This window comes from Narcine bancroftii, chromosome 12 (assembly GCF_036971445.1).
Source record: "Narcine bancroftii isolate sNarBan1 chromosome 12, sNarBan1.hap1, whole genome shotgun sequence".
Classification (NCBI taxonomy): Eukaryota; Metazoa; Chordata; class Chondrichthyes; order Torpediniformes; family Narcinidae; genus Narcine; species Narcine bancroftii.
The window spans coordinates 31,739,813-31,762,474 of NC_091480.1; the positions used below are offsets into that span (position 1 = coordinate 31,739,813).

Consider the following 22,662-nt stretch of genomic DNA (forward strand, 5'->3'; position numbering starts at 1 on the left):
AAGCTGTAACATTGATGACCTTAGAGGTTTATTTTAATATCATGTTTTACACATTTTTGAATGAAAATGTGAACATAAATGTGTCTTCATTATATTGGCCATCCCTCTTATGCACTCTGAATGAAACTCCGACATGTAATTCCACAACTATGTAATTATACAAACAAAATAAGACTAGAAGAGTGAGTAAGTTCAATGTTTAGAATTTAATCTGATGTAAGATGCAAGTTTTGCAAACATTTAACGATTGGCTGCAATAATTGCTTAGATTTTTCCAGGGAAGGTTCCTTTTTCCAATTGATCATCCCATTTCTTTATCTAAAAGGTGAAAAATTTCAATAGTTATTTCACTACAAGAGATTTAATGGATTCAGTAAAATTTCAAATTGACCAGATATGTATGTTTTCTCAACTGCAAGATGTGGTCAAGGTACATTAATTTACATCTGCGGTTGGTCACTTCCACGACAGTATACTGAGGGAGAAGATATGCCTGCATTTGTGTGGACAGTCAGCATAGTTTTGTAACTGGGACGTTGTATCTCAAGATGTGACCAAAAAGATTGACGAGGGCAGAGCTTCGGATGTTGTTTGCAGTAAAATCCCTGGTACTATGGGGATAGAATTTCAATTGCTTGAGATTGTGTGTTTGGCAAACTAACTTCCATAATTTTAGCTGGTTGCTTGAATTCTAGATAACGGGTTTCAGCAAGGCATTTGATATAGTTCCACACGGCAGGGTGCTCTGGAAGGATAGGTTGCATGGGATCCAAGATGAGAGAGCAGACTGGATAGAAATTGACTTCATGGTAGAAAGCAGAAGGTGATGGTGGAGGCCTGTTGTGTGTGCCACAGGGTTTGTTGCTTGGCCCATTGCTGTGAGTTATCTATATCAATAATTTAGATGAAAACGTACAGGGTATGATTAAAGCACTAAAGAGTTCAGTATTGTAAACAGTAAAAACAGCTGTCAAAGATTGTAGCAGCATTTTAATTGGTTTGGCAAGAGGAACTGTTGATGGAATTTAATACAGGGAATTGTGAAGTGTTGCATTTTGGGATGTCTGTCGTTGGTAGGACTTACACAGTTAATGATCTGGGGGTGTCGTTGAGCAGAGGGAATGGATGAGTACAGGTACGTGGTGTCACAGGTAGATAGGGTGTTTAAAAAGGCTTTCAGCATATTGGCCTTCATCATTCTGTACTGTATATAAACATTGATGAAGCCCATTTGGAGTACTGTGTTCAGTTTCCATCACCACACTCTAGAGAAGATACTGTCACGCTGCACAGGGTGCAGAGAAGACGTTGCCAGGACTTGGGAGGCCTGAGCTGCAGTGGAGAGCAAGAGAGGTCAGGTGACCTGAGGAGCGGTAGTAGTTAGAATTTAAAACAGGGGTGAGGCAGCAGCAGGAAGCTGAGTATCACTATAAAAGTGACAGACTGGGTGGTGGAGCGGTCATCATGGAACGGGCTGAGTCAGTGGTGAGGCTTTGGCTCAGAAGGCTTGGCAAGAACAGGTAAGAGGCGGGGAGTTGAAGGAAGAAAAGGCCGTTCTATTCCAGGAACAAATAAAGGATCCAGCAGGTAGGTTGAGGGCAGGTTTCAGATACCACATTCCCACCCCCCAGTCATAAACAGTGGCAAGGAATGTTCCTCTTGCAGAATGTGTGTTGTCAGGGAAGCCAGCAGTTTCCCTGAGGACTTCATCAGTGAAAAGTGCATCCAGCTGCAGCTCCTGACAAGCCAAGTTAAGGAGCTGGAGTTGGATGAATCAGATCATTCAGGAGGCAGAGAGGATGATAGATAGGAGTTGCAGGAGGAGGGTAGGTGGGTGACAGTCTGGAGAAAGGGAACAGGCTGGTAGTGTAGGGCAGCCCTGTGGCCATTCCCCACAATAATAAGTATACCATTTTGGATACTGTTGAGGGGGCGACCTACCAGGGACAAGCTATAGTGATCAGGTCTCTGTTGCAGAGTCTGGTCCTGTGGAGAAGAGGCGAGCTGTAGTGATAGGGGATTCCATAGTTAGGGGCACAGATAAGGTTCTGTGGAAGGGATCGTTTCCCGGATGGCATGTTGGCTCCTGGGTGTCAGGGTCCAAGATTTCTCAGATTGAGTTCATGGCAACCTCAGGAGGGAGAGGGAGCAGCCAAATGTTGTGGTCCATATAGAGACCAAAGACGGGGGTAGAAAGGTCGAGGAGGTCCTGCAAGGAGAGTTCAGGAGTTAGGTGCCAGGTTGAAGGAAGGACCTCCAAGGCTGTGATCTCAGGATTGCTATCCTTGCTAATGAGGTTAGAAATAAGAGGATAATGCAGCTTAACACATGGCTAAGAACATGGTGCAGGAGGGATGGCTTCAGGTCTCTGGGTCATTGGGCTCTCTTCCAGGGAAGGTGGGACCTGTTCCGACTGGATGGTTTGCTTCTTAATGGGAGGGAGACTATTATCCTTGCAGAAAGGTTTGCTGGTGGTGCTCCGGTGAGTTTAAACTAGATTTTCAGGGGGGCGGGAACCAGAGTGCCAAAGCAGATAGAGGAGGGAAAAAATAATGTGAAAATTGCATGCACCGTTAGAAGTCGACGGGTTGAATGTGGTGGAAATCTTCTCAGGTGCATCTATTTCAATGCAAGGAGTATTGTAGGAAAGGGAGACAAGGTTAGAGCGTGGATTGGCACGTGGAATTATGACATTGAGGCCATTAGTGAAAATTGGTGGCAAGAGGAGCAGGACTGGGCTTCCGATGGTTGAGACGCGATAGAATTGGGGGGGGGGGGTGGTGAAAAAGGGGAGGAGTGGTGTTGCTCATCAGAGAAAATATCACAGCTGTGCTCAGGCTGTGCTCAGGCAAAACAGACCAGAGGGCTCGTCTACCGAGACTATATGAGTGGAGCTGATGAACGGGAAAGGTATGACCACTCAGATGGGGTTGTATTATACACTGCCCAATAGTTAGCGAGAATTGGAGAGGAAAAAAAAGTCTGTAGAGAGATAGCAGCCAGCTGCAGGAAACATAAGGTTGTAATAGTAGGAGACTTTAATTTTCCACATATTGACTGGGACTCCCATACTGTGAAAGGGCTGGATGGCTTGGAGTTTGTCAAATGTGTTCGGGAAAGTTTACTTAATCAATACTGTATAGAGGTACCAACTAGAAAGTGCAATACTGGATCTCCTCTTAGGAAACGAGACAAGACAGGTGACAGAAGTGCGTGTAGGAGAGAACATTTTGGGTCCAGTGATCATAATTCCATTAGTTTCAATTTGACCATGGAGGATAGGTCTGGGCCACGGGTTGAGGTTCTAAATTGGAGAAAGGCCAATTTTAAGAAAATAAGAAAGGATCTAGAATGTGTGGATTGGGTTAAGTTGTTTTCAGGCAAGGATGTGTGAGGTAAGTGGAAGACCTTCAAAGGTGAAACCTTGAGAGTTTCAGGATTAAAGGCAAGGTTAGCAGACATAGGGAACCTTGGTTTTTGAGAGATATTGGGGTTCTGGTTTGGAAGAAGAGAGATGTATAGTAGGTATGGGCAACATGGAGCAAATAAGGTACTCGAGGAATATTAAAAAAAATGCAAGAAAAACCTAAAGAAATCAGGAAGGCTAAAAGAAGACACGAGGTTGCTTTGGCAAACAACGTGAAGGAAAATCCTAAGGGTTTCTACAGGTATATTAAGAGCAGAAGGATAGTAAGGGACAAAAATTGGTCCCCTTGAAGATCAGAGTGGTTGGCTTTGTATGGAGCCAAAAGAGATGGGGGAGATCTTGTATGTTTTATTCACTCAGGAAATGGGCACAGAGATGTGGGAAGTGAAGAAAACAAGCAGTGAGGTATCTGTACATGGTACCAGTACAGATTGAAGAGGAGGAATGCTTGCTGACTTAAAGCTAGTAAGGGGGTGGGGAGGGGGAGGAAAACCTGGATGATAATGTGGTAAATTGGATCAGTAAGTTTGCAGATGACACTAAGATTGGAGGTGTTGTGGATAGCGAATAAGGTTTTCAAAGTTGCCGAGGGATCTGGACCAGCTAGAAAAATGGCAGATGGAATTTAATGCAGACAAGTGTGAGGTGTTGCATTTTGGAAGGACAAACCAAGAAAGGACATACATGTAAATGGTAGGGCACTGAGGAATGCGGTACAACACATGGATCTGAGAATACAGATACATAATTCCCTGAAAGTGGCGTCACAGGTGGATAGGGTTGTAATGAAGGCATATTGGCCTTCATAAATCAAAGTATTGAGTATAGGAGTTGGGATGTTATGGTAAAGTTGTACAGGTGCCTAACCTTTTATCCAGAATTCCAAAATCTGGCAAACTCCAAAAATCGGCACGTTGCTCATCAAAGATGGAGTTTGGCACCAAATATGACCTGTCGTGTCCCTCGCTCAATTCCTGTTATGTTCCGCTACTTTTATAAGTGCCTCCGAATCGCCTGTACTGATGCCCATCCAGTGTTGTGGTGCTTTCAGTCGCCCTGGTGGTGGCTCAATGGCTGTCGTTGCTACCCATAATCCCCTACACAGCTGAAACCTCTGCCACAGCAGCGTGACTCGGGCGAGTGAGGGGGGGAGAGAGACGGCAGCGCGACGGAAATCAAAATGATTCTGAAATCTGGAAAATTCCCAGGTGCCCAGTCCCAACAATCCCGGATAAAAGGTTAGATACCTGTATAAGACATTGGTGAGGCCAAATTTGGAGCATTGTGTGCAGTTTTTGTCACCTAACTACAGGAAAGATATCAATAAGATGGAAAGAGTGCAGAGAAGATTTCCTAGCTTGTTGCCCAAACTTCAGGAACTGAATTACAAGGAAAGGTTAAACAGGCTATAACTTTATTCCCTGCAACATAGAAAAATGAGGGGCGATTTTTGACAGAGGTATTTAAAGTTATGAGGGGAATCGACAGGTAGCCTTTTTGCACTGAGGGATGGTGAGATACAAACCAGAGGACATGGGGTAAGAGTGAACGGGGAAAGGTTGAAGGGGAATTTCTTCACTCAGATAGTGGTTGGAGTGTGGAACAAGCTGTCAATTGAAGTGGTGAAAGCAGGTCAATTTTAACAGGTACATGGACGGGAGAGGTATGTAGTGCTATGGACTGGGTTCAAGTCAGTGGGATTAGGCAAAAAAATGGTTCGGCGCAGACTTGAAGGGCTGAAGGAGTTGTTTCTGTGCTGTCATGTTCTATGGAGAGGTGAGCAAGCTAGGACTTTATTCCTTAGAGCAGAGGAGGATAAGGAGCGAACTCAGAGGAGCACAAAATCATAAGGAATAATAGATCAGATGAGCACAGAGACTTTTGCCCAAGGAATATGTGACCAGAGGACAATAATGTCTGGAAATGGCTGCCAGAGGAGGTCCTATTGCAACATTTAAGAAAAATTTGGATGAATACATGGATAGGATGAGTGTCAATGGACATGGGCAAATGCAGCCATGTGGGAACTAGTTTAACTGGGTCATTTTGATCGGCATGGACAAGTTAGACTGAAAGGCCTGTTTCCACACTGTATATTGATTTAAATTGAAGATTTACAAATTAAATGTCCAGTTTAAATGTTAACTTTAAACAATATTATTGTGTAATACCTACCGTATATTTTGGCGTATAAATCTAGTCATGAAACCCAAAAAAAAACTCATAAAATGGGGGTCGACTTATAAGCTGGATATACTTTTAAGATCTTAGATTCAGCTCTAAATCCAATCCATGCTGATCCGGTGAATAAGTCGACCCCTGAAAAACCCACAAAAAACCCTGACTGCGACAGATTTTAATTGAAAACAACAACACATTTAGAACCCTTCAAAATCACTCTCGCTAACATCGTCTGAGGCAAAGATGGCAGCGAGCACGTCCATACTCTCACTGCTTAAACAGTCATCATATGGGTCCCAGTCTGCATCCGATGAGGCAGTTTCAGCTTCGTCGTCAGTGTCCCATAATAAATCATTTTTCTTGCCATCAGTTGTACAAGAGATACTGCCCTTTTTAAATGATTTTAATCACACTCTCTACTTTCACTTTGCCACATGCCTTGAGCGAGAAGTCACACAGCACATCAAGTGATGCAGAACACGTTGCCCTGCCTTTTCTGCACTCGACATCCATGTACTTCCTTCCTCGCACACGTGTTTGAAATGGCTTGTTCAAGCAGACATCAAGAAGTTGCAATATAAATGTCAAACCACCTGGGATAACCTCCTTGTAACTATTACGTAGCACTAATCTACTTTTAGTGTTCTCAATTAAGTGATTATGAAACACATCCTAGACCAGCCAACTCTCTTCCTTACATAAACTGCCTGTTCCACACATTGTCCATCCATAGTTTTGCACCATTTTCATCCATCTATCATTTTTCTTGAAAATGTACAAAACTACCCGCAGGGAATTTCATTTTCAGTTTAATTTTGCATTTGACAATTCCCATGGGTCTTAGCTTTCTCCCATCAGCCACGTACAGTAACACCTCTGTAAACCTGGCCTGTGCAGTTTTCACACCTTTCCATTCCACTGTTCTATTGCCCATCTCAGGCATTGCAAGCTTTATATACCATAAGCTTTATACGCCAGATATACCATAAAACTCTTAAATTAAATGAGGCTGAAAAAGGGGGTCAACTTATGAGCCGGTCAAACTGTACGCCGAATTATACGGTAGATATTGCCTTCACTTACCCATGATATTGGGCAAATCGACTTGGACACCCTCTGGTACCATTCACAGGGAGATGTATCAACTCCTTTTGCAGTCAGTGTTTTCGTACAACGATGGAAGTCTGCAAAACAATTACAAATATATTATGATCACAGCTGATGTTATGAAATTATATTCATTTAATGACCTCAATTAAAATAAACTGATGTGTGGAATGGGCTGCTGCTTCGCATCAATTGTGCACTGCTGGTGTGTCCCACAGCGGAGTGAATAAAACATAGAAATACAAAAAAACAAGAATTTGGATTGAAAGAGGCAAGATTATGAAGTCTGTCAAACCTCAGAGACTGTGCAATGTCCAAAGCAACCTTGGATCTCTGCTTCCTGCCCTGATCCAATTTTGAAATGCACATTGCACAATTCCACGGATACTTTTTTCTGTGGCAAGTCTATCATCAGACACCTTGCGAAGATGCAGGTCAGCTCAATCATCTGCCCGAACTTCCATTATACATCCTGAAAAACAGAGTCCTTTAACACGTCCCTACAGTCCTTGAATAATAATGAATGTCCCTTGAAATGTTTCAATAATGTTCCCGCCAGCAATATTAGGGCGAATTCTAATTAGTCAATTCATTTTTTTTTAATGTAGTCCAATGTAGATTGGAAACTGAAAAACAAAGCCTCAGCTATTTCTTCTCTTGCAAGTTTAGATACATTTTAAGTGGATTTTCTGCTTTATCAACTCACAGAGATGGAAAAATTATTTAAAATGCATTTGCAAACAACATGTGAAGTATTAATTAAGAACCATATTCATGACTTTTCTTCGGTAACTGTTAGGCTTCTATAGACCATAATCTTGGGCTCAATTGTACTCTTTGCCACACTCATTTTCTTTTAGCATTTCACTCCTGCATTTTCCATACTTTAAACTTTTTGCAGTATCTAACTCAAATGCATTTCTTGCATGATTCTACTGCAGATGCTTTGATATTCCAGAGGGCTTTAGATTTGATCAGGCTTGCTCTGATCACCTCCTCTCTGTCTCCAATGTTTCTCGTGGCTTTGAAACTTTGAGCTTCAAGTTGCTGTTTCCTGAGTACGTTGGTAATTTATCTTGTAACTCAGTAAAGGCCTTTTCCATGCTGAACTTGTTCTTTGCCATAAAAATGTTCAATCTAGCTCATTTGCAAATTTTATTGCCAAAATGGTCTTTTTAAATCTAGCTACCTGGTTTCATTTCCTAAAATTGTCCAGAAATGTTCCCTCTTTAGTTGAATATTGCACACAGTCTAAAGTTCTGAACATAAGGATCTTGCGTAATTAATAGTTGATTCAGATAGCTGAAAAATCTATCCATGCCCAATTAGTACTGCACTTTTGAAAAGTTTCCACTCCCATTTCCTCCACTCTGCCACTTTTATTGAAGGCGGTTGTGCAAGTGTCTTTTGTTCATTTCATCCATTCAATTTGATACACAATTCACAATTTTAGTTCAGTGATTCTCATCCTTTGTCTTTCTCTATGCTGTAAGTGCTCTGTGATTAGTAAGGGATTGCTTAAGGTGGGATGTGGGTGGAAAGACAAAGGTTGAGAGCCAGTACATTCTTCTTAAGTGTTTTCTCAGCCCATTGACTATTCCTTGTTCCCTGCTTTACACTGTTAAATAATGCAAATACTTTTCTCTACCTGTTGCCAACATTTGGCTAAATTTTCATTTCCAAACTCTCCGACACATACTTTTTTTTTGCTAAATCTGCCCAGTAGAAGTTTCTTCATTCCACCCATCTCGACAGATCTTGAATTTTAGCTTGTAAAACAATCCTCTTCATGTAATACAGTGATACCTCCTGATACTCGAGATCCAAAGCTAACAGCTGCAGATACTCCAGACAGCAATACCACCTGTAAATGTGAGTTGTCACGATGCCACTTTGATTGGATTGAAGTGTCTTGACGCACCAGTTTTCTGCCAAATATTCTTGATTTTCATTTTTTTAATGTAGCAGAACTAGAACATTTAATGAAAATTGTGAATTTGCAATCTTAGGGTAAATGAAGAAATGGATGAAAGTTTGGTTTTGAAAATCTGATGAAAATAGATGATGACCATTAACTTTCATTCCCCCCCCCCCCCCCCCCCACAATCTCACTGAAGCCAAGAGGTTTTATAATACAATGCAATAGCTATGTTTGCTATGTAATAAAACCTTTTGGAAAAGCTTTACCAATACCACAGTAGTTTATAGCAAGGTAACAAAGTTTAAAATAATTTCGACATCAGCTTTAGGCAAGAAAGAATTAGAGCCCTCCACAACAGCTTTTCCCACACACTCCCAAATGAAATCTCAAAATCGTAACTTCAACCCAAACACAGTACAACTCCAATTCTCCAAAATCCTCAATTATCCAATTTCTTTTTAAAATTTTGGAGTCGAACTAACTGGGGATGTCGGGTTCCCCGGCAGGAGCGGGAACCTCAGGCTCCCAGCAACAGTGGGGCTTTGGTGGGGAGCCAGCATTTTTTTTTGATGAGAATTAAATTGTATTTTAAAGCTTAAAAAGCCTTCCCTTGTCTTTGTTTGTTGTTTAAACATTGTTACAAGTGATTTTCTGTTGCTACTGGGCAGTTTTTAATAAATGACCAGTTCGTGGAAAAAACATTTATCCGACATGGGCCCGGTCCCAACCATTTTGGATAATCGGAGTTATACTGTAGCTAATCTAAAACAACCAGTTTGTAATGGAATTAAACTCTCACCATCTCCAACTCTAGCTTGTATTCCAAACAATAGTCTCCTGTGGCTTGCATTAATGATTGGGAAAATGTCTGGCAGACAGACTGGTAAATGTCATAAACTTTGAAAAGTAAAATAGTTGAACAGACTATCATTTAAAAGGTGAAAGGATGCAGCATGCTATTGTGTCACAATCTGAGAGTACTTGTGCATGTTGCCAAAAAGTTGGTTTAGAGATACAACAGGTAATCGAGGCAGCAAAATGGATATTGGCCTTCATCGCGAGGGGTTGAATTTAAAAGCAAGGAGGTTCTGCTGCAGTTGTACAGGGGACTGGTGAGGCTGCACCTGTGTGCAGTTCTGGTCTCGTTACACGAGGAAAAATATCTTGTCTTTGCATGCAGAGCAGACAAAGTTCACCAAGTTGATTGTGGAAATTAAGCTTATGAGGAAACATTGAGTATCCTAGGACTATACTCATTGGAGTTTAGAAGGATGAGGGAGGAAATCTTCGTGACCCACAAAATGAAAGGTGAGGATAGCAGGGAGAATGTTTTCACTAGCATGTATGAGTAGAATTAGGGGCGTAGCCTCAAGATTCGAGGGAGTAAATTTCAGGCAGAGATAATGAGAATCTGCTTCTCCTAAAGAGTGGTGAATGTGGAATTCTCCATCAAAAGAAGCAGTTTTGCACTGTTATTTCAAACAGATAGAATTTTTAACAATAAGGGAATTAAAATTACGGAGAACAGGCAGGTAAATGGAGCTGAATCCGTGGCCAGGTCAACCATGATTTTGTTGAATGGTGGAGCAGGCTCAATGGGCCAGATGGCCGACTCCTACTCATAGGGTAGTTTGGCCCGACTTGTCAGTGTTGTCCAAAATGTGCCACTCACACTAGCCCTGTCTGCATTTGGCCTATACCTATAAACTTGGCCTATACCTATAAACCCATCCTAAACTCAAAATATATCAACATTCTTTTAAAATACAAAAGTCAATACATGTATATTTTCTTGCCTTTATATTTTTGTTCAATTGGTGGTATTTCCTCACAAACAATTTTCCTGCTGTGCTGGTGAAGTGAGGGATGGTGGCGGGGTGAAATAAATATGTTTTAACGGGGGGTGGGGGGGGCGAATGCAATTTCAGTGTTTGCCACAGGCACTATATACCCTAGATACACCACTGATTCAATTAGATCAGCACTCATCTTCCTGCACTCCAAGGACTGCTCAGCCTCTCCCTATAGCTGGGCCCTGACTGCTGGAACATCTTCAGAAATCTTCTCTGCACCCCTTCCAGCTCGATGGCATCTTTCCTAAGGACGATAACCAAAACTGACCATTATACTCCAAATGGAGCCTCACTAACATCTTTCAACCACAACATGATCTCCCAACTTCTAGACTAAGTATTCCGATTGATGAAGGCTAATGTGCTGACAGCCTCTTTGATTTTCCCATCTAACCTGTCATACCACTTTCAATGTATTGTGTCCCTGCTCTCTTCTTCTTTGGCTTGGCTTCGCGGACGAAGATTTATGGAGGGGGTAAATGTCCACGTCAGCTGCAGGCTCGTTTGTGGCTGACAAGTCGGATGCGGGACAGGCAGACACGGTTGCAGGGGAAAATTGGTTGGCTGGGGTTGGGTGTTGGGTTTTTCCTCCTTTGCCTTTTGTCAGTGAGGTGGGCTCTGCGGTCTTCTTCAAAGGAGGTTGCTGCCCTTTGCTCTACATCCCTATTATTCTCACATCCAACCCCCATTAGGTGTCCAAAATGCAACACCTCACATTTTTCTGTATCACCCATCCCTCGGTCCAAGCAGTCAATATTCTGCTGCAACCTTCTCTGTCCACAATACCAGACACCTTAGTGTCATCACAAACTTCCTCCAGTTTCTGGTGTTCCATGTGAATAGCACAGGATGCCACAAGTCTCGTGTATGACAACATCTTGTAGCAAAATGGCCTGAAGTAAACTGTCTACCACAGTGTTTATTTAACACCTTTAGTGAAGCCAGTTTCTAGATTCCAACAACATTTTTCTCACCCATGTAATTTTGGAAGCAGTTCCTGGTTTGATTTTGATTGGGAAATCTAGCATCGAAAGGAGCAGTCTTGTAGTTCTTTAGCTTTTCCTGGATGGTCTCTGCCATAGTGCCTGCCAAAAGATTTGAAAAACGACTGCAGGACTTGTTAAAATTTGTTTTTAAATCCAACAAAAGAGCAAATAAATGACATTTGGAGAACAGGAATGAAAACAAAACCTGCATCTTTATTTAAACAGGGCTTCTCCAGGTGCCTTTACACGTGCCAGTCACACTGCTTAGGGCTCACTTCCCCCTGGAGAGAAAGGTATTTGCACCTTGTGATAAAAACTATCAGCATTTCACTACCAACAACTGGGTGACCCAGAGAGACCCAGTCATGAACGCATCAAATCGAGTACAGCCAGCATCACTACCTACCAATAGCCGAAGTGGCAAAAGCCAGACTCTCTCAGACCACCCCGTTTGAAAAGTTGAACGCCTCATGACAGCAAAATAAATAAAACCGCAAAGTAGTTGCTTTTTTTTCCAAAGTTGGGTCACGTTAAATGTTCCAGATTTTTTTTAAAACAAAATGTGGAGGGTTGATTTCCCTTTGTCTGTGTTGCAGTCTGTTTCGATCCCTTATCTGTTTACATGTGCAGTTTAATGTTGCACTCGTGGGGATTCTGCCCCGCCTGCGGGAGAAAGGAACCTCAGGGCAGTACGTGACTCAGCCAATCGAGCCGGCGGGTGGAAAGTCAGTTCCTCGCCGTTTAAAATCCATCAAAGATCAATTTCATGTAGCTGCTGTCAACTCGCCCCCGATGGGCAGCAAAGCCTGGCCCCCCGATGCTGGCCCCCGACGGGCACCAAAGCCTGGCCCCCGATGCTGGACCCCGACGGGAAGCAAAGCCTGGCCCCCGATGCTGGACCCCGACGGGCAGCAAAGCCTGCCCCCCCGATGCTGGCCCCCGACGGGCAGCAAAGCCTGGCCCCCCGATGCTGGCCCCCGACGGGCAGCAAAGCCTGGCCCCCCGATGCTGGCCCCCGACGGGCAGCAAAGCCTGCCCCCCCCCCCGATGCTGGCCCCCGACGGGCAGCAAAGCCTGGCCCCCCCGATGCTGGCCCCCGACGGGCAGCAAAGCCTGGCCCCCCGATGCTGGCCCCCGACGGGCAGCAAAGCCTGGCCCCCCCCCGATGCTGGCCCCCGACGGGCAGCAAAGCCTGGCCCCCCGATGCTGGCCCCCGACGGGCAGCAAAGCCTGGCCCCCCGATGCTGGCCCCCGACGGGCAGCAAAGCCTGGCCCCCCGATGCTGGCCCCCGACGGGCAGCAAAGCCTGGCCCCCGACGGGCAGCAAAGCCTGCCCCCCCGATGCTGGCCCCCGACGGGCAGCAAAGCCTGCCCCCCCCCCCCGATGCTGGCCCCCGACGGGCAGCAAAGCCTGGCCCCCCGATGCTGGCCCCCGACGGGCAGCAAAGCCTGGCCCCCCCCCCGATGCTGGCCCCCGACGGGCAGCAAAGCCTGGCCCCCCCCCCGATGCTGGCCCCCGACGGGCAGCAAAGCCTGGCCTCCCGATGCTGGCCCCCGACGGGCAGCAAAGCCTGCCCCCCCCCCCGATGCTGGCCCCCGACGGGCAGCAAAGCCTGGCCCCCGACGGGCAGCAAAGCCTGGCCCCCCGATGCTGGCCCCCGACGGGCAGCAAAGCCTGCCCCCCCCCCCCCCGATGCTGGCCCCCGACGGGCAGCAAAGCCTGGCCCGCCGCCCTCCATTGCGCTCAGCACTTCCTACTTTCTGTTTCATGTATCAGTTTCAACCCCCCCCGCGGAACTTCTGGAGCCGCCACCTGGGTCACATCTGACCAAATAATATCCCGACAAGGTCGCTTCCCCAGAGCGGTGATTCCGGTGTTTAATCAGCCAAACCGGGGTATCAAATGGCAGGTGGGGGAACCGGGTCGTTCATCGCCCAATTCTTGAAGCCCAAACTATCAGCGTTATGCAGTAAGGTTCATCTCCGTCTCCTTCCACTCCATTGCCCCACACCCAAGGGCAAACGAAACTCTCGACACTCACTGTCCCGGGGCCGGCCTGGCTGGGGGCTTTCCGGGGTACAGGTTGGGTCGAGGGGCTTGCGAATTTACCGGTGCTCCCATTGCCCTTGGTTTGACCCAATATCCCCCCGCTGCGCGAAGCCAGACCCCCCGCCTCACCCCGCCCCACCCCACCCCACCCTCACCCTACCTGTTGCTTCAGCGCGCTCGCCCGACCTTTCAGAGGAGTTGCGCCGAATGACAGGCGGTTCACGTACAGCACGACGGCAGCTTCACTTCCTCACGGCTGCTGCCCGACCAACCAGCTCCGTGCGCTGACGGCAACAATGCAGAGCGGATGAGGGCAGGGCACACGGCGAGAGGTAGACGAGAGGGGATGGGGGGGGTGGACGAGAGGGGATGGGGGGGGTGGACGAGAGGGGATGGACGAGAGGGGATGGGGGGGTGGACGAGAGGGGATGGGGGGGGTGGACGAGAGGGGATGGACGAGAGGGGATGGGGGGGTGGACGAGAGGGGATGGGGGGGGTGGACGAGAGGGGATGGGGGGGGTGGACGAGAGGGGATGGGGGGGGTGGACGAGAGGGGATGGGGGGGTGGACGAGAGGGGATGGGGGGGGTGGACGAGAGGGGATGGGGGGGTGGACGAGAGGGGATGGGGGGGGTGGACGAGAGGGGATGGGGGGTGGACGAGAGGGGATGGGGGGGTGGACGAGAGGGGATGGGGGGGTGGACGAGAGGGGATGGGGGGGTGGACGAGAGGGGATGGGGGGGTGGACGAGAGGGGATGGGGGTGGTGGACGAGAGGGGATGGGGGGTGGACGAGAGGGGATGGGTATATGGGGATGGGGTGGACGGTGGGGAGAGGAGAGAGGGGGTGGACGGTGGGGAGAGGAGAGAGGGGGTGGACGGTGGGGAGAGGGGGTGGGTGGACGGTGGGGAGAGGGGGTGGACGGTGGGGAGAGGGGAGAGGGGGTGGACGGTGGGGAGAGGGGGTGGACGGTGGGGAGAGGGGGTGGACGGTGGGGAGAGGGGGTGGACGGTGGGGAGAGGGGGTGGACGGAGATGAGGGTGGACGGAGGGGAGGGCTGGACGGAGGGGAGGGCTGGACGGAGGGGAGGTGAGTGGACGGAGTGGTGTGGAGAGAGTTGAACGGAGGGGAGGGGAGAGGGGTGGATGGAGGGGAGGGTGGTTGGAACGAGGGAAGGGGAGAGGGGGTGGACGGAGGGGAGAGGAGAGGGGGTGGACGGTGGGGAGAGGAGAGGGGGTGGACGGTGGGGAGAGGAGAGGGGTGGAATGAGCGGAGAGGGGGTGGAATGAGCGGAGAGGGGGTGGAATGAGCGGAGAGGGGTGGACGGAGGAGTGGACGGAGAGGAAGGGGGTGGACGGAGGGGAGAGAGGTTGACAAGAGGGAAAGGGGTTGAGCGGAGAGCAGTGGAGGAGAGGGGGTAGGAGAGGGTGTGGACAGAGGGGGTAGGGGGAGGGTGTGGACAGAGGGGGTAGGGGAGGGTGTGGACAGAGGGGGTAGGGGGAGGGTGTGCGGTGGACTGAGGGGAGGGGTGGACAGTGGTCGGAGCTGGGCAATGTGGGTACTAGTCGTGTGGGAAATGATGGGCAGGGGAAGGGGAGGGAAGGGAAGGGGTTGACGGACACAGTGAAGGTGGGAGGAGGAGGAGGAGCAACAGCGAGGGAGGGAGGGGTCCGGGCTGAGGAACCCCCAACTCACCCAGGTCCAACAGCACCCCGAGCACGACTCACCAGTCGCCGGGTGGAACTCGGCGATGCCTGTTCACCACCTTACTGGAAGCGCTGTGATCAACTCAAAGTGGCCGCTGGAAAAGCTGCGCCGGCTGCTGTCACCTGTAAACCGAACTGCGCTGGAAGGAGCGGTCACAGCCCGCGGACTTGCCGACCAGGGCCGGCACTGTCCAGTTTCGCAGCTGGAGAGCCGGGAATGTGCAGCCACGCACAATGTGGTGCAAGGTCCCAGCGGGTGGATCAGTATCGCCGACTGCAGCTTCCACGCCCAGCGAGTCGTCCACTACATATATCATACCAGCCGGTAGATGAGCCCGAGTGAAACCCACTCACTCCCCAACCCCTCCTGCAGTTTAAGAATTGGGACTTTGCCATCGATGTCTCCGCTACTCCCACATCAGGTCCCCAACGAACTCTTAGCCTACTTCTGCATCTCGTTTGGACAATATCCTTCTCAAGCCCACAGCCTCCCACCCTGTACGGAAAATATTCCGACCCATTTTTTCTGATCACACCTTGACGAAGGGGCTGAGGCTCCGTGATCTGCCGGGTTTCTTCAACTCTGTGTGTGTGTGTAGTACACAAATCACAGCTCTGCAGTCTTTCGTGTTTCACTTCACGTTCCATTACAGCTGTTCTGGCTCTGAGATTTTATCGGTAGAACAATTACAGACCGTTGCGCCATCCTTGATAAATCAAATCAATGATCAAAACCTCCTTACCCGCAACCCTCTCTCTCTTACTTTCATCCGTGTTCGTGTCTAATCTTGTCAATGTCCCTATTATACCAAGCCTCCTCTTCTCTCCCCACCCCAGCAATACATTCCAAGGACCCACTTCCTTCTGCTAAAAATACTCCTGGTATCTGGACTCCCCTGAACCGTTCACCTTAAACAGATGCCCTCTGGTATTTCTAAAAAAAAGGCGGAGAAACTCAGCAGGTCTTTATGTAGCAAAAAATAACGTTGGTTACCTTTGCTGTTAAATGGACACTGACCCGCTGAGTTTCTCCAGCACTATTTTTACTTCAGCCACATGTCTGAAGACTTGTCTTCTGGTACTTCCTAATGTCACCCAGGGAGAAAAGGTGCTAGCTGTCCAACCTACACCTCCCATAATCTTGTAGACTTCCATTAAGTCACCTCCCATCCTTCCCTCCAAAGAGAAAAGCCCTAGCTTGGTTAACCTTGCCTCATAAGGCATGTTTTCCAATTTACAATCATCCTTGTAAATCTCTACACCTACAAAACGTCCACATCCTGCCTTTAATGAGGCAACCAGAACTGAACACAATATTCCAATGGTGGCCTAACTAGTTTTAGAGAGCTGCAACATTACCCCCTGACTCTTGAACTCAGTCCCCTGCTATTAGCCTTTTTTAACTACCATGGCACACGAGACATCTATGGATTTGAACCCCAAGGTTTCTCAGTTCTTCCACGCTGGTAAGAATCCTGTTATTAACCATGTACTCTGGCTTCAAGTTCGACCTTGCAAAATGCATCACTTCACACTTACCCAGTATGAACTCCATCTGCCACTTCACCAACCTGTCTATATCATGTTGTAACCTACAACAACCTTCTATACTATCCACACCACCACAATCTTTGTGTGATCTGCAAACTTACCATTCTACTTCTTTGTCCATGCCATTTATAAAAATCAAGAGGGGTTCCAGAACAAATCCTGGTAGAACTCTACACATCACTGCCCTCTAGCAGAATAAGTTCCGTCTACAGACAGGCCACATCTGAATCCGCACAGCCAAGATTCTATGGATCCCATGCCTCACAACTTTCTGAATGAGTCTACCATGGTGGGCCTTGTCAAATGCCATTCAGCCTATCTACAGCCCTCATTAAATCAATTTCTTTTGTCACTTCTTCAAAAACCTGACTTTGGCTCATGAGGCATGTCCTTTCCTCACAAAAGCTTGGCGGACTATCCTGGAAAAGACTACTTCTCTAAATATTCATAAACCCTGTGTCTAAGAATCCCACCACTGGCACAAAACTAATTCCCAGGATTCTCCCTATTACTATTTTTAAACAAAGGGACTATATTTGCCATTCTCCAATCCTCCAGTACCTTCTCTGTGGCCATGTTGGATGCAAAGATTATTGCCAACACCCCACCAATCTCTCCCCTCGTTTCTTGTAGTAAGATGGGATACAACTCATCTAGTGCTGGGAACTTATCAATCTAAATGTTTTTAAGAAGATACAGCGCTTTCTCTTTCTTAACCTCAACGTTCTCCAGTACACACATCTGTTCTGCAGACATCACATTTACCAAGGCCTTTCTGATGAACACAACGGCAGCTTCACTTCCTCACGGAAGTTAGGACCTCCTCTACCTCCAGGGAGGTTTCCTCTCTTATCCTTAAGTGACCCTACCTTAACTTGAGTCAACCTTCTGCTATTCACATTTGCATGGGTAGCCTTAGGGTATTCCCTAATCCTACTTGCCAAGACCTCCTTGTGTCACTGTCTGCTTCTTCCAAATCCTTTCTGGTTACTATATAATTCTCATGAGCCTTCCTGCCCTTTGTTTCCCTGAATCTTGTGTATGCTTCCCTTAGTTGTCTCACCTCTTTTGTCAACCATTTATATTTTCAGTCTTAGTGGAACAACCCTATCCAGGACCCCATGCAAGGGTTCCAAAAACATCCTCCACATTACTTCTGTGCTTTTCCCCAAGAACATGTGTTCCCAATTTACTGACCCAAATTCCTGCCTAATCCCATCATAATTAGCCATTCCCCAATTAAACACTTTTCCGTTTGTCTCCCATCTTGCCCATGGTTATGCTAAAGGTCAGAGTTGTGTTCCCTGATACCAAAATGCTCCCCCACCAAGAGATCTATCACCTGGCCAGCCTCATCACCTTTTACTAGATCCAGTATGGCTTCTCCTCTGGTTGGCTTGTGTCAGGAATCCTTGGACACACTTGAGAAATTCTTCCCCAATCTATCCCTCTTGCAGTAAGGAGGTGCAAGTCAAGTTGAAGTCTCCCATAACAACAACTGTTATTTTTGCACCATTCCAAAATCTGCCTACTTATCTACTCCTCCGTGTCCTGAGGGCTATTTGAGGGCTTCTAGGCTACTCCCAACAAAGTGATCGCTCCCTTCCCGATTCTGAATTCCACCCAGTAGACAATCCCTCTGCAATGTTCTCCCTTTACATCCAAACCCCAGTACCTACATCAGCCAATCCTGTCCTTGTGTCAGCCAGGTCTACTTTATTCCCATTCTTCTTGCATTACAGTAAACACATCTCAATCCTTCCATCTGCCTAACATTATTCTCCCTCCATTGCCTGACCTTCCTCACAATCTCACGACACATTGCATCAACATTTACATCAAAGTTCTGCTGTGATCGCTTAATTAATTGACCTTCCCTGCACTGTAGTTAACAGGACTTACAACTACTTTTATTTGTTTCCCACACTTACTCTCACCTCATTCCTGTCCTTATGAAAGGACGTTTAATGAATAGGCTTAACAAAGGGTTAATGAGTTTGGTGAGAACATAGTTGCCTTGTTACATAGATGGGAATGTAACTTTTCTAACAGTGAGATAATAACTACCACAAAGAATGTCCTATTAGAAACACCACTTTGGTGGCCAACTGCTGACATTCCTCTCTCAGCCTACCCATCTCGCAATTATAGAATGGGATGCCTATACCAAGGCCTTGTATCCCTTGGGAATGCTTACACAGATGCAACTGCAAAAGCTGCTGCTATAAACAGTCCCCTCACTATTTATTCAGAAAGCGATAAATTGCTTGTGAATAAAACGGTCTTGCTTGATATGGAGGATGTAGCAAAACTTTGGGGGGGGGGGGGGTCCCTGCTCACTTGATTAAGATCTTAAAACAGCAGAGGGGTGCCACAGATCCAGAAACCTGTGCTGGACTCATTTTTGTACCTGATGCATTTTTACCTGTACTTTACATGCAATGACACATTTGGGTAAGGTGGGAATGACACAAAAGTGATACATCTTAATTTGAAAAAATAGGCACAGGAATATATTATCTGTCAGTAAAATAATCCTATTAAAGCCCTCCAGGTAGGACACGAATGCCTATGGGGTTGTCTGAGTGTATACTGATTGATTTTAGAGAATTGCCTCGGAGGATACAGGTACAGTCTTATTATTAATATACCTCAAATAGCTGGGAATAAGAATGGTTCTGGAACTGGGAGCAGGAGTTTGGCATGGAAATAATTGATAAAAAGTAAAATTATAATTTATTGTACTTAATTTTGGAACTCACTTCCTTTTAGCGTAATGGGATTTCCTACACTCAGAGAAATGCAGCAAGCCAAGGTGGCAGATTATCTCCTCTGGTGGTGTCGAAATCCCCAAAATGAATAATAAAAAATGTGATCAGTGGTATTTCTCAACGTTGCACAAGTTTGAAATAAATCTGCAACACTGGATCAGATCTTTTCTGTAATGTTACCTACGACAAACACAGATACAAAGCAAGCAAGTTCTTCTTGAATGACAGTTGAAAATAAAGTATATATTTTCTTCATTCCCGTCAGAAACCAAATGCTCTCCCAGTGACCTTGTTTGCTTTGCTGAATTTGAGGAGTGTAAGGTAAAACATCATGAGATGGGAATGTGTAAGGAGTTACCCTATACAGGGCTGTAACAAGATGTGAATGCATCCTTGTACTTACAAGATAAGAGAGACATTGATGGATTGAGAGGCAGGAAGCTAGCAGGGAAAGGATAGCAACAGTTTTAGTCATTGGACAAGTAATGATATGATGATGTTCTAAGCATGTATCCAAGGGTATAAAAAATCACCATTTTGCTGATAACGGCAGAATGCATTCTCCGACTAACATGGTTAGTCGCAAGTGTTACAATCCGGTAATAAAGAACAAAGAACCCTGATTTCGACTCAGTCTGGTGTTTGTCTCACTCATTCATGAACAAAGCAGACCTAACAGGAGGCGTTTTCTTACATGACCCCAGAACAACAAAATCATTGAGAATGTTAGGGTGAGCTGGAGTTGAATATAGTTCTGGATGTACACCCTGGGCAGCATATAAAAACGCAGAAGTGTGTCTTGATCTACATGCCCTTTGTGAAAGAATGATTATGTGCAAAAATTAATTGAAATTCTTGAGACCTTACATTCACAAGGAGGTCAAGACAGAGACCAAAAATCGAGCCAGGGGATTATGCTCTGATAAAGAATTGGGAGTGGAAAAAGTTGGCACCAAGACTGAAGGACAAGCAAGGGCCCTGACTAGGCTCCCGAGTGGCGAAAATGGACAATTATTGCATTTATGGGCATTTTGGATGTTGCTTTGGGCATCCTAGCAATGAATGATTTGATAAAGGAGAATCCAAATTAGATGTTTAAACAGGAATGATAGATTTGAATAGTTTTATTTGTTTCCTTCTATTAACATCAGCAGCAAGAGATTGACAATTTTTTTTTAAAATGGGACAATACTAGTTTGTTAGAAGGATTGTTTTCTTTCTACAGCATGCTTGAAATTCAGGCTAAATGTTTTGCTGGGCTCTGCCAATTACAGGCCATCTAATCAGTTACGAACAGGGAGCTGAAAAATGAACCATATTCTAACTGTGACATCAGACAGCAGCAGCAATAGAAATTCACCAAGGTCCGCTGTTGTTGTTTTCTTTTAAAAGTATATATTATTAATAACTATAGCACATTAGTTCAATCAGGCCCAATGATAGGGTGTGGGAGTGTGCGTGTCTGTGCGTGAGATACCCAAACCATTGCTGCTTAGGCACAATTCTGCAAAGTCATTCCAAGTTCAATCTTGCAAATCCTATGTCAAAAGTAGACTCTTAAACTTATGTCATGAAGGAGGTGGGAGGGACCGAGGGTCCGGTTTGCTGAAAACTCACGAATCCTTGTCCAGTTTCTTGCTGAGAAATATCCTTTACATTGTCACAACTCCCCTTTTCCTTGTGTAGGGAAAATAAAACGTGTGACTTCCACAACCCAGGAATGGATCAGTTTCAATAATTCCCGACAGGGAGAATCAGCCGAATTGTCATTTCACACAGAGTCACTCCACCTCAGTGTTCCATCAGATGGCTGGTGGTCAATCATAAATGCTGTTTCCTTCAGTATCCCACTCTCTGGAGCCTCTCACCACCTGTGTTCCTGGATAAAGCAACAAATGTTCTTTCTCTTCCTCCATAATATGAACTTTGGGTACAGTCTGTTCTAGATGTTGCCACCCAGTGTCTCCACTGCTGGTACTAGACCTGAAAGTGATACTCCCACTAAATGAAATGGGACCTTGTCATATAAAATCGAAATAAGTTATCATGGAATAAGAAAAATAAGTTTAATGAATATGGTTAAAGTGTTAATGAGTTGGGTGAGAATATCACATGGATGGGAATGTGACTGCCTTCTAACATGACCCTCCCTGTGCTATAGTGAGATAGTGACCAACACCACAAAGAATGCAAGACCAAATAGATAAAGAAGTAAGATCATGCTGTTTTTTCCCAGCTTGTCTGCAGACACTACAGGGGAGCATGTGTTGTAAAAACAAGAATAGCCCCCAGTGTAAAATTCGTAGGGTCTAACAGACCCTTGCCTAAAGGTGTATAAAAATGGGATGCTTTGAGTGGGGATCAGTGAAGAGAACGAGTTACTGAACTCTTTCTTTGTACCCCTCACTCCCACCAACATTATCAAGGCTGAATAAAGAAACTGTTATATACTTAATTGGTTCCGCGGTTCATTTTATTACAGCGCAGGCCGACTTTCACATCCTCATCTATTGCACTAACCTCCATCAGCCATGGATCATCTTTAAGTTCTACCACATTCAATGTGATGCTATAACTGGATGCAGATTCCTATCTCCTGTGTATTTCCAAAGGGACACAAAAGGTAATAAAAGCAGGATTGAATGATGGCTGCCCCATCATTCAGTATTATCTTTGTGTTCTATTCCAGGCCTCAATTCCTTCTCTGTATCATAGCCTTCATACTATTCAAAAATCTATCTGCCTCCATTGTTCATACTCTTCATGGGCTCTAGCCAAAATACACTGTAGCAGGGCATTCCAGAGCTTCACCACTATTCTACATATATAGTTTCTCCAGCACTTTAAAAAAAAAATTTCTTGAAACTCTGTCCCTTCCTGCCATTATTTATCGTATATTCCTCTAATTTAAATGTCCCCATTGTATTATTCCTCATTCTTCTGAAATCCAAAGGATATAGACTCAATTTGTTTGCCTCTCTTAATAAGACAATTCACTTATCCCAAAAATAAAAGCCAGGTGAATATCCCTTGGACTGCCCTCCAATGCCACTTTTTTGTTTTGTTCCTTGTAAAAATGTACAGTATTCAAATTATGTCCTCACCTACAC

The 22,662-nt window shown here is 45.9% G+C and overlaps 1 protein-coding gene across 3 annotated transcripts; it reads right to left on the minus strand.

Annotated features, from left to right (window-relative positions):
- Positions 1-187: 187 nt before the first annotated feature.
- Positions 188-13,809, minus strand: LOC138747120 (cytochrome c oxidase subunit 6B1-like). Of its 3 annotated transcripts, XM_069906067.1 has the most exons (5): positions 13,686-13,809; positions 11,681-11,756; positions 11,464-11,574; positions 6,692-6,792; positions 188-318 (listed from the first exon to the last, which is right to left on the minus strand). In XM_069906067.1, exons 3-5 carry the CDS (start codon positions 11,567-11,569, stop codon positions 265-267), a joined length of 261 nt encoding a protein of 86 aa, XP_069762168.1. In that variant the 5' UTR covers positions 11,570-11,574; positions 11,681-11,756; positions 13,686-13,809; the 3' UTR covers positions 188-264. The 3 variants fall into 3 exon arrangements, with proteins under 3 accessions (XP_069762168.1, XP_069762166.1, XP_069762167.1); XM_069906065.1 differs by lacking the exon at positions 11,681-11,756; XM_069906066.1 differs by lacking the exon at positions 11,681-11,756 and having other exon boundaries at positions 11,464-11,597.
- Between the last annotated feature and the right edge of the window lie 8,853 nt (positions 13,810-22,662).

Coding starts and splice junctions, on each gene's coding strand:
- LOC138747120 (XM_069906065.1), bottom strand. CDS start 11,569: ATGGCAGAGACCATCCAGGAAAAGCTAAAGAACTACAAGACTGCTCCT. Junction 6,793..11,463: donor CTGCTTCCAAAATTACATGG/GTGAGAAAAATG, acceptor ATTGTTTTGCAG/ACTTCCATCGTTGTACGAAA. Junction 319..6,691: donor CGATTTGCCCAATATCATGG/GTAAGTGAAGGC, acceptor TTCACCTTTTAG/ATAAAGAAATGGGATGATCA.